This window comes from Mesoplodon mirus, assembly GCF_964341445.2.
Source record: "Mesoplodon mirus genome assembly, chromosome: 13".
NCBI lineage: Eukaryota > Metazoa > Chordata > Mammalia > Artiodactyla > Ziphiidae > Mesoplodon > Mesoplodon mirus.
In genome coordinates, this window is record NC_138989.1 from 30,818,038 (window position 1) to 30,829,798 (window position 11,761).

Below are 11,761 nucleotides of genomic sequence, written 5' to 3' on the forward strand. Positions count from 1 at the left end.
AAAGAAACCCACGAAGTTTATTTAAACAACAAGATGCTTGACCTGAAGGGGAAAACTATCTAGGATTCATTTCTTTTACAGTAATTTATCCTTGCTTAAAGACAGATTGTCCTACCTGTAACAGCTACATACAAAAAAGTTACAAAATTGTTCTTGGTTTTGAAATGAAAATGAAAAACATTAAAATTCTCCAATCGAACAAGGTATGCAATAATTTTTACATTGTTCTTTTCTCGTTAAACAGGGAAATCAAAAGAACTTACTGGCATATAAAGAGATGAGCTGAATGAGCATGCCAATAATGGAGAAAGGGACTATTTTCACAGAAGCAGTATTTTCCCCCATCCCATCTCCTTGTGATGTTGATCAAAATGTACCATTGGCCATCTAGTTAAAAAAAATCAATATGCTTGTGCACATACCTCCATTACTTAATGTACAACAAAGGAGTGGGGGAGGGGAAATGAAAGACTAGAGAAAACTGTACTGCAGCAGTCACAATGCGGCGAAACCAAATCGTGGTTTTCTAACTCAGAATGACTTCTTGATTCTGGAGTAAAGCAGCAGGTTCTCTCTTTAGTAGACACCTCCTGTCTGCTATTGGGACACATCAGCTGTATCTTCATCCTTCATTTCCAGCTGTGCAGGTGTGTCTGTTTCGTTGATTGGCTGCCCATCAAATCAGAATCTGATCTGCCTCATGGACAAACCTTGTCATTCACAGTAGGCTTTCGTCAAACGTGGTTACGCCTCCCAGTCTCAAACTGCACCACAGAACCATCGTGCCTCACCACCTTCATGTTAATGTGATCGTGGTCCTCTGTCTTGACTCCCTCCTGGGGCTCTTCATTGGCCATGGTAACCTCTGGAGCCTTCTCAGTGGCTGCTTCACAAAAGAGGTGCCAGGATTGGCACCAAACAAGCACAGAGCAGCACCAGTAGTGGCAGAAGGAGGAGGTAGCAATCAGTCAAAGGGAATTTTCTAAAATAAAAAATAAGTCCCGGGCTTGCCTGGTGGCGCAGTGGTTGAGAGTCCGCCTGCCGATGCAGGGGACGCGGGTTCGTGCCCCGGTCCGGGAAGATCCCACGTGCCGCGGAGCGGCTGGGCCCGTGAGCCATGGCCGCTGAGCCTGCGTGTCCGGAGCCTGTGCTCCGCAACGGGAGAGGCCACAACAGTGAGAGGCCCGTGTATCGCAAAAAAAAAAAAAAAAAAAAAAATAAGTCCCTTGAGAACATAAATTTAGTTAGAACCTGTTAGACCAGGGCAGGGGAAGATCTTTATTATGGAGTTTATTTCCAGTTCATTAATTATGAAATAGCTGAGACTTAACCAGAGAAATTTGAAACTCCCAGGTAACTGAAACACCTGTGTCAGACAAAGCTCTTAGCGTGGAAGGACTTCTCCATCAGCTGAGAAACAGGAACTGCTCACTTACAATAGCTCCAAAGAGAATAAAATACTGGGGAATGAATTTAACAAAAGGAGTGCAAAACTTACACTCTGAAAACTGCAAAACATTGTTGAAAGAAATTAAGGAAGACCTAAATAAATGGAAAGATATCTCAGGGTCAGAAGACTTAATATTGTCAAGATGGCAACACTCCCCAAAGTGATCCACAGTCATTTGGTGCCATCAAAATTCCAGCTGAGTTCGTTCAAACATGGACAAGATGGTGCTAAAATTCATGTGGAAGTGCAAGGCGCTCAGAGTAGCCCAAACAATCTTGGAGAAGAACAAAGTTAGAGGACTCACGCTTCCCCAAATCAAAACTTACTATAAAGCTACAGTAATCAAGATGGTGTGTTACTGGCATAGAGACAGACATATAAGTCAATGCAGTAGAATTGAGAATCCAGAAATAAACCCTCACAGTAGCAGTTCATTGATTTTCAATGGGTGCCAAGACCATTTAATGGGGGAAAAGGATAGTCTTTTCAATCAATGGCTCTTGGGTAACTGGATAGCCACATGTAAAAGAATGAAATTGGATGCCCTACCTTACTCTCTATATAAAAACTAACCCAGAATGGATCAGAAACCTAATAAGACTCTCAGGAAAAAAAAAAAACAGGTGTAAATCTTTGTGACTTTGGATTAGGCAATGGTTTCTTAGATATGACTCTTAAAGCACAGGCAACCAAAGAAAACATAGATCTATTAGAATTTATCAAAGTTAAAAGCTTTTGTGGTTTGAAGGACAGCATCAAGAAAGTAAAAAGTGACAACCCACAGAATGGGAGAAAATATTTGTAAATCATATATCTGATAAAGGGTTGAGATCTAGAATATATAAAGAACAACTCAGTAGTAAAAACACATATAACCCAATTTAAAATGGGCAAAGGATCTGAGTGGACATTCTCCAAAGAAGATTTTCAAAGGGCCAATAAGCACATTTTGAAAAGATGCTCAATATCATCATCCATCAGGGAAATGCGAGTCAAAACCAAAAGGAGATAACACTTACATACTAAGATGGCTATAATCACAAAGACAGATAATAAAGTGTTGGCAAACCCGCATACATTGCTAGTGGGGATGTAAAATGGTGCAGCCATTGCAGAAAAGAGGTTGGCAGTTCCTTAAACGGTCAAGCATAGAGTTACCACATGATCTAGCAATTCCACTTCTAAGTATATACCCAAGACAAATGGAAACGTATGTCTACACAAAAACTTGTGCATAGATGTTCACAGCAGCATTATTAATAGTAGCCTAGGGTCTAGATGACCACTTCCAAGATGGCTTCCTCACAGGGCTAGCTATTGGCTGGGAGCTCAGCTGGGTCCACAGGCCTGAGAACATGGGACCACTCATCACAGGCGTCTCCGTGGGCTGTTCAGCTTCCTCATAGCATGGTGACCAGGTTTCAAGAAGGAGAGGAGCACCCCAAGAGACAGGCAGTAGAAGCTGCTAGTTCCTTGGGGCCTGGGTCTAGAAACTGGTACCATTACTTCTGTTGCATTTTTTTGGGTCAAGCAGTCAAAGAGCCTAGATTCAAGAGCAGGGAACACAGACTTCAGCTCTTGATTGAGGAGTGTTTAAATTCGGATGACATGTTGTATAACTGCCACACCCCACAGTAACTTCCAGAGCTGGGATGTGAATTCAGGTATGTCTGAATCACGGAGTTCATAGTCTTAAAAATTCTGCTTTGCATTGCAAATAGGATGGGTGGAAGACCCTGGGCTGGAATAGTGAGAAAACTACTTAAAATATTTTTAGTTGGCATTGGGAAGGGTGGTGGTTGTTGCTGTGTTACCTTGCTCAGAGTCAAGATCATTTTGGGAAAATATTTGCACCATTTATGGAAAATTTCAAAGATATCATTTTAATGCTGAGTTTCTAGAGGTGGGAAGGTCCTTATATGGCGCTTTTAAAAGAACAAACAGGAGAAGGGCCTTTTTCCCTTTTAGCAATAGATCTGAAGACAGGACTCGCCATGAGCAAAAATAACTCTGCCTATGCTTTGGTTTCCACAGTGAAGAACAGTCTCTTTATTGTGGGCATGCCTTAACTCAATACCACGTTACTCAGCTCGACTTTAATCCTGGGGCTACAATCCAACCATTCAAAACCCCATTATTATAGCTGAGAGGTGGGGCAGTGCCAGCATGATTCAAACCTGGTAGCACATCAAAATGAGGCCTCAGGGCTCCATTCAGCTGTTGGTTTTAAGATGCAGGTAGAATCCAGGCCCTTTCTCGTTCTATTGTTATGGTTCCCAAAAATTGCTGCCCAGAGGGTAGGGAAATTCCAGCCATTGCCCACATTTGCTTTGGGGATCTTGGATTTTGATAGCACTAGAGATGAAGATTTGCATACATCACAGCTGCTAAAGGATGGGTAAAAGTGAATACGACGTGCTCAGTAGGATCTTGCTGCCCGGATAACAGGAGGTGCTCTGGGGCGAAACTGTGTGGTCGTGCTGTGGTATTGGAGGTCACGACTAAAAGGACGCACTGGGAGGTCTGGGGTACAGAAGGATGACTGTTTAAACAGACAATTCCACTAAAAGATCAGGCGAGAAAGCTGCCTCGTGGGGCGACTCTCTGCCAGGCATTGTCTCCTTAGGGCCAGGGAGGAGAAGGAAGCTGGCACAGGACAGAGCAGAGGGCCCAGAGAGAAGCTTTTCCCTTCCACTGTGCCCTGTCCTGAGCGCTCAGGGAACTACGGAGCATTCCCGGAATCTTTCCCTGGTGGGGCCGATAAGCAACTTGCTGCTGCCATGCACAGGCTGGAACCCTTTCACCCCTAATGGACCAGAAGCCATGAGCGCCATCGACCACCGTGCAGGATGCACACCCAGCCCCTCCCGGGTGACGGATGAGATGGGTGCTGAGGCAGGAGTACTGACTGACAGATGGCCTTTCCAAGTCGTGGTCAGGATGCGCTAGAATCCTTCCGCACAAGCCTGAGTCAGGAGCAGAGACCTCAGAAGTGGACGGAGGAAAAAGAGCCGGGCAGAATGTGAGACTGACACCTGACATAAGAGATGGTCTGAGGCAGCAGACGTGGAAAAGCCGCTGAGGGGTTTAGGAGAACCTGGCTGGTGGAAGGGGAGCCACTGGATGAGCAAATTCATCTCAGGGAAATTCAGGGTCAGGAGTAAAGTCTCAAAGGCCCCATCCATCTCGCCTTCTCTCCACAGCCTCTGCCTTCCCTGTTGCTTCTGGACGAGACTGTGTCCGTCACCTCCAGGCTCAGTCCTGTGGGGTTTCTGCTCCAGTCCTCGCTGGGCCAAGAGCACTGCAGGCCCAGGGGATTTAGAGATCAGAGCTTTCCTGGGGGGCAGGGGGAGGCCTATTGGTTACATAGTACAATTCCTTTTTTATTCTTGTGGTAAAATATATATTAACATTAAATGTACTGTTTTAATCACTTTTAAGTGTCTAGTTCAATGGCATTAAGTATATTCACATTACTACACAACCATCACCCCCATCCATCTCTACAACCCCTTCATCTTCCCAAACAGAAAAACTGTCTTCATCAAATACTAACTCCCTATCTCCTCCCCCAGCCCTTGGTAACCATCTTTCTACCTTTTGTCTCTATGACTTTGACCCCTCTAGGTACCTCATTTAAGCAGTTTCATCTGTTTGTCCTTTCATGTCTGGCTTGTCCTCAAGGTTCATCCATGCTGTAGCATGTGTCAGAATGTCTTTCCTTCTTATGCCTATATACTATTCCATTAGATGTTTACACCACAATTTCTTTATCTATTCACCTCTCGATGGACATTTAGGTTGTTTCCAACTTTTGGCTATTGTGAATAATGCTGCAATGAATGTGGGTGTACAAATATCTTTTTGAGTCCCTCCCTCTTTTCAATTCTTTTGAGTATAAACCAGAAATGAAATTGTTGGATGGTGGGGTAATTATGTGTTGAATATCATTAGGACCTGTTGCACTGTTTTCCACAGGGGTTACATTCCCACCAGCAAAGCACCAGAGTTCCAATTTCCCCACATGCTTGCCCATACTTGCTTTTCTCTGTTCCACCCCTCCTTTTTTTAAAATGATAGCCGTCCTAGTGAGCGTGAAGTGGCATCTCACTGTGGTTTTGATTTGCATTTCAGGTTGAGCATCTTTTCATGTGCTTATTGGCCATCTGTGTATCTTTGGAGAAATGGCCATTCAAGTCCTTTGCACATTTTTTAACGGTTGTTTGTTTGTTTGTTTGGTCTTTTAGTTTTAGGTGGTCTTTATATATTCTGGATATTAAACCTTTAACAGATAGATGATTTGCAAATATTTTCTCCCATTCTTTGAGCTGCCTTTCATTCTGTTGACAGTGTCCTTTGATGTATAAAGTTTTAAATTTTGATAAAGTCCAATTTCCCTATTATTTCTTTTGTTGCCAGTGCTTTTGGTGACATATCAGAAATCATTGCCAAATCCTATGTAATAAGCTCTCCCCTAGGCTTTCTTCTAAAAGTTTAATATTTGTAGTTCTTAGGTTTAAGTCTTTGATCCATTTTGGGTTATTTTATATATAGGGTATAATGTAAGGGTCCAACTTCATTGTTTTGCATGTGAATATCCAGTTTTCTCAACACCACTTGTTGAAAAGACTGTCCTTCCGTCATTGAAGGGTAGTACCCATTCTGCTTTGACTTCGGTAGATTTTGTCCCCCTAAACCCTACGGATTCCATGTAGCTCTAGGTAGATTTAAATGTCCCTGTTGCAAGTCTGACTGTGCTTTTTACCTTTGGGATCTGCCACCCCCTCCCGGCATTCATAGGAGCCAAACCTAGAGTGGACATTAGGTTGTCCGGTCAGTCCATACGGTAAAATTTACAGTTAACATTAGCCTTGAAAATCCTTATATCACCTCAAGTTACACTGAATGACACCTCTCAGTGAGACAGTCAGAGCTGGTTTCCCCTCCTGTGTTGGAACTGACTGCTTGAAGTGGGGGAGGTGGGAGAGTACTAAGCATCAGATGCAGTGGTTGGCCTGCATTTAGGAGCCATTTTTTAATTAAAAATATGGATCTAGATCAACAAAATCACTTCCAGATGGCAAGATGCTCACAAGGTGTGCTGCCCAGATGCAGAGGTTGCCCGCAGGAACAGCAGAGCCCTTGCTCCCGCTCACTGCTCGTCCCAAGACACCTACCCGTGGGGTAGCAGGTGTGCTGGCGGCACCAGAACGTGGTTTTCTCTCACTCTGCAGCTGAAAGAGGTTTAATTGTGCCAGCTAAAAGGCATCTAGTGTGTCTCCACTATGAGCCACAGGTGTGGGCCCCTGGCTTGTGGATTTGAGAATCGCTCCTGGTCTACATTTGTCCTGCTCCGCTTTGGGGATACCTTGCCCTTCCGACCTCGGTGTGGCTTTGGCCTTGGCTCCACTCCTGGATTAACTGCTCCCTGTGATTTGGCTTCTGGATGGCTGGAACTCTTTGGTTCTTGGATTGTTGTCTGTTGAGGCTTGGTTTGCCTTCAGATTAACTTCTCGGCTTGGACTGCCGGGTGTGGAGCTCAGGTTCACAACTGAAGGGGCTGCCCCGCCTGCTGTGCCAGGCGCTTCTCCTCCCTCCCTCCTTCTCCAGAGAGCCCACGCTGGAGGGTTCCCAGACTTTTGGACTTTCCCACATTGGCCCCATTGCTACTTGGATTCTCGGGGCTGGGCTCCTCTCTGGGACATCGTGGTCCCTCCTGAGTGAGGAAGAAAACTGCCCACATCACTTCTGAAATTCCATGAGTTCTTGTTACCCAGCCTCCTAGTGGGGCCCCAACAAGGGTCCTCCTGCTGGTGTCACTCAAGCCAATAGAAGGAGGCTCTGGAGGATGTGATCTTGAGTCAGGCGGTGGGCGGGGCTGCTCTGCAGGGGTCCCGTCCTCGGGGAGGAGCGGGGAGGGGCGGGGAGGGGCGGGGAGGGGAGGGGCCGTCTCACAGGGCCTGCGCAGGTGCAGCTGCTGCTGATGGCCTTGATCACACAGCAGGGCGCAGCGTCTCTGCACGCAGCCCGCCCGCGCCCGCCATCTTGAACTGAGTGTGGTGGGCGGACCTTCTACACACGGCCCTGAGCCGAGCCGGCGGCGCCGCAGTTTTGCGCCCGGAACCCTGGTCTGAGGTGTTGGCGGTTTGCGAGGCTCCTGCACGCAGTGCCCTGGGAGCTGGTGGACTAGACTCAGCGCAGAGGAAACAAGGTTAGACTTTGTTTTTTTTACCCAGGTTCTATTTTTATTTCTCGTGAGTTGTTAATGGAATTTGCCAGTGACAACATGAGTGGCCACCGCGGACGCTGAAGCCACCTCTTCTGGATTCTGTTTCCCTTTGCTCTTGGTTTGGCTCATGTGTCCACTAGTGAAAGGTCACAGCTGGCTCCTCAGGGGGACTCTGCCCCCGGGGAGGTTGGCCCTTCCCAGTGCCGCCGCGGCCTGAGGTTCCGGGCCGACCGGCTCATTCCTCCGCGAACCCCGAGGGCCTCTCACCGCCGGTTCACGGTCAGAAGCCAAACCCGACAAACCAAATCATAGCAATAGTTTCCAGGTGCGTGGTCATGGCTGTTTCTGCCGAGAGGCTGGGCCTTCCATCCCAGGTTAGGCCGCCTCCGGGGCTGGTGGGGAAGCCAGTGAAGCAGAGGCTGCTTCTCAGTGGCGGGAGCGGAGGCGGACACCTGTGGTTCCCGCCCGTCCCCAGCGCCCACACTTCCCGGTGGGGTCTCCGCGCAGTTCATGAGGGGCCAGTGCCTGATCACCTCCCCGCGCCATCCCTGTGTGCGATGGACAGTGGCTCACGTCCACCACCCATGGAGGGAAGGCCTTGAAGTCCCCAATTCGTGGTCAGTGGGAGCGGAGCTCCAGAAAGCTCCAGCGTCTTGCCCCGGGCACCCAGCTGGTGTCCGGAAACCCTGTCCTGCCTGATTTCAGAGCTCGTCTTCTGACGCCCCACCACACAGGGGCCCAGCAAAATGCTCTAGTAAGTAAATCCCTGCTGCTTTCAGCCTTTTTTGCTCACCCCTCACACTCCATCCACGAAGCCACAATTCACTACAGGGCCTCATTTGGCCCTGGGCTCTTGGGTGGAATCCTAAACTACAGTTCTTCCCCTCATTTTTCTCCTCTTTCTGAAATAATTGGCCCCGGGGCCATCCCAGCAGGCTTGGCGCTGGATCGCATAATTCACAACTCAAAATGGCTGCAGTGTTAATAGGAGATAATGGCTCCAGATGTCTTCCCTTTTCTTAAAATGTTTCCGCTTTAACAAAACTCTAGCTGCGAGGACTGTTGGGAGGAATTCAAGGTAGGTCACAACCCTGGAATGGAAAATATTTTTGCATATGCCTCGTTGATATCCTGCAAATCTCAAGTCACACAACAGGCCAGTGCAGATGGGTGGGGACCACAGCTTGACAGGGAGAGGGAAAGCCATCCTCTCCTTCCCGGCTCCCTTTCCGTAAGTGCTGTGACTAGATGGAAGGATTTTGTGGTCAGCACGGTAAGCACTTTGATGGGATATATGAGATCAGAGACATTGAAATCACCTTCAAGGAGCCAGACAGAAAGGCAGGGTGACAAAGCGGCAGGCGACCAGCCTGGAGCAGGCAGACGGGGTTTATACCCAAGATCTGCATATGCCCTGTGCAGCCACCACCCTCTCTGGGCCTTAGTTCCTTGAGACAGGGATAATACTACTTACTTCACAGGTCTGCAAGATTAAGGGCGTGCTCTGCACAATTAGTTACACGTGTCCTGGAAGAGCCTTCAGCACATGACATCTCAGAAAGCACAAAATGCCACTGAACTGTTCATTTTTCATGCTATGTATGTGTTATAGGCCCCCCATTCACATGTTGAAACCCTAATCCCTAATGAGATAATGAGATGGTATTTGGAGGTGGGGCCTTGGGGAGATTACTAAGTCATGAGAGCAAGGCCCTCCTGATTGGATTCGTGCCCTGATAAGAATAGCGGGGAGAGAACTAGCTGCTTGTCTCTGCTTTTCACCAGGTGAGGGCTCAGCAGGAAGATGAGGACCGAGAGCTCGTCGGACAGTGGATCTGCTGCACCTGATCCTGGACGTCCAGCCCTGAGAACTGTGAGAAGTAAGTGACTGGTTTAAGCCCCGCCGTCTGTGGTATATTTGTTACGGTGCCCGAGCTGATGAAGATGGTGTATTTTAGCACAGTTTTAAAAGTTCGAGTGACACAGTTGACCTTCTGGAGTCCTTTCCTTGTTCTTCCCAGTTAAGATAATTCCTTGGGGTGATACCTACTCCTTCTGTCACATTTTAGCCAGATGTCACAGTGTCTGGGGTGCAGGCTGGATCTCCTTTTCTGGAGTGGCGATTTAGGACTTGTCCAGGCTGGGCCTCGTTCTCACCCTGAAGTGGCAGTTCTGACGTAGACGATGGCAGAGTTGATACAGGCATGAGCATAAGCCCTTTGTGGGCCTTGTGATGGGAGGGGGCAGCACATGGGCTTGTCCACCCAAATGTACACTGAAAACCAGACGGAGTGACTCTGCCAGCCAGGAAGCCACCATCCCTGCATCACGAGCATTGGCCGGTGGGAGCCGGCCCATCATCATCAGGTGAGATCACCTGAGAACCCCTAAGATGTAGCTGGCACAGAGCGCTGCAGAGCCAGCAGCCTCTCCCTTTTGTGTGGCTCCAGTCACACTTGCCTCTTGGCAATGAGTGGACGTGAGCCATAGCAGGACATGGGTCCAGAGGCCCCTGGAGAGGTGACTGTAGCTGAGCCTCAAGAAAAACAGATTTGCAAAGAAACAGTGGAGATGACATCTCCTCCTGACAGATGGGGGCCCTACATGGGAGCATAGCACCTTGGAGCTGGACAGCAGGGTCTTGGGGAGGTGGTGGGGAAAACAGGAACTATCTGCTTTCTGAAGGTGGCTGGAAGGTACAGCGGCGATGTGGAGAAGGCAGAAGTGCCAGCAAGAAAGAGCGACAGGGCTTCAAGGGAGTTCCTTGATTTGTGAACAGCCTGATAGCAGGCAGGAAGCAAGCCCAGGAAGTCCAAATGCCGTTGACTCAGGGAAGCCTGGGGCTGGTGTGAAGTCCAGTAAAGCAGGGCTTCCTTCCCACCATCAGTGGATTCTTTAAGAGGCTATTTCTAACATGTGGCAACATGGATGAATCTCAAAAACATTACGTTGAATGAAAGAAGGTAGGCAGAAGAGTACATGTGGTGTGATTCCATTTATGGTGAAGTTCAAGAAGAGACAAAACAGATCTAGGCTGGTAGAAATGTGAGCAGTTACATTCTGGCTAGGGATTGGTTGTTGATAAGGATTGGCTGGAAAGGGAACTAGGGAACATTCTTGGTTGATGGGAATGTTTTCTCTCTATTGGATGGTGGTTACCTGAGTGTAAAATTGAATGAACGGTACACTTAAAATCAATGCATTTTACTGATGTAAATTATAACCCAATAAAATTAATAAATGCAGACACAGTCATGTCCAGTTATACAGAGCATTGTGCTAGGTGTCTATAAGCTACAAGCATAAATCAAACAAGAACCTGCCTTAAGGAAGTAGAGAGTAAACAATTGTATAGATAAGATAAAAGACATGGTGCCCACAAGTCGTTGTACAAGATAGCCGGGACTTCCCTGGCGGTCCAGTGGTTAAGACTCTGCGTTTCCACTGCAGGGGACACGGGTTTGATCCCTGCCTGGGGAACTAAGATCATGCAGGCTGCTCGGCGTGGCCAAAAAAAAAAAAAAAAAAAAAAAGAATGCCTGGGGCACTCACCTGGGCCTGTACTGCTTGTGGTGAGCCCCACAGACATTTCCCCAGCTGGAGCCAATGTTGTAGCTGGACGCCCTTGTGGTTCTTATTATAAAAAGAAAGATAGCTGGTAATATTGTCCCTAAGAGAGGTAGGTACAAAGTGACATGTCAGAAGTCAGAGGAAGGAGGATGACTTCTGGCTGGAAGAACTGTGGCGGGCTTCATAGAGGAGGCAGCGTTTGAGCTGGACTTGGAAGGAGTTGGGCAAGAACATTCTGGGTAGAAAAAGCAGCAGAATAAAGGCAGAGTGAGGGAATGTCTGGGAAGCCGCAAATAGTTGCATTTGGTTGAGATGTAGATCATGAGACAGGAGCAATGGAAAAGATTAGGAAGCAGAGAAGTAGGTGGGATCTATTTGTACAAGGTCTTGAATGTCAGGCAAGAGTGAATTTTATTAGTAGGCAACTGAGGGGTTTTTATTTTTGCATTGCAGATTTGTTTTTATTATTTTTTGGTTTATATAATTTTTAAATTGTATAAAAAATTTTCCAT

At 47.4% G+C, this 11,761-nt stretch overlaps 1 protein-coding gene across 1 annotated transcript; it reads right to left on the bottom strand.

The window, feature by feature from the left end:
* Positions 1-597: 597 nt before the first annotated feature.
* Positions 598-857, bottom strand: LOC309814906 (small ubiquitin-related modifier 2-like; the record flags this gene model as incomplete). The annotated part of the gene is made up of 2 exons (XM_082641167.1): positions 598-653; positions 749-857. The coding sequence occupies 2 exons, from the start codon at positions 855-857 to the stop codon at positions 598-600; spliced, it is 165 nt and encodes a 54-aa protein (XP_082497293.1).
* Between the last annotated feature and the right edge of the window lie 10,904 nt (positions 858-11,761).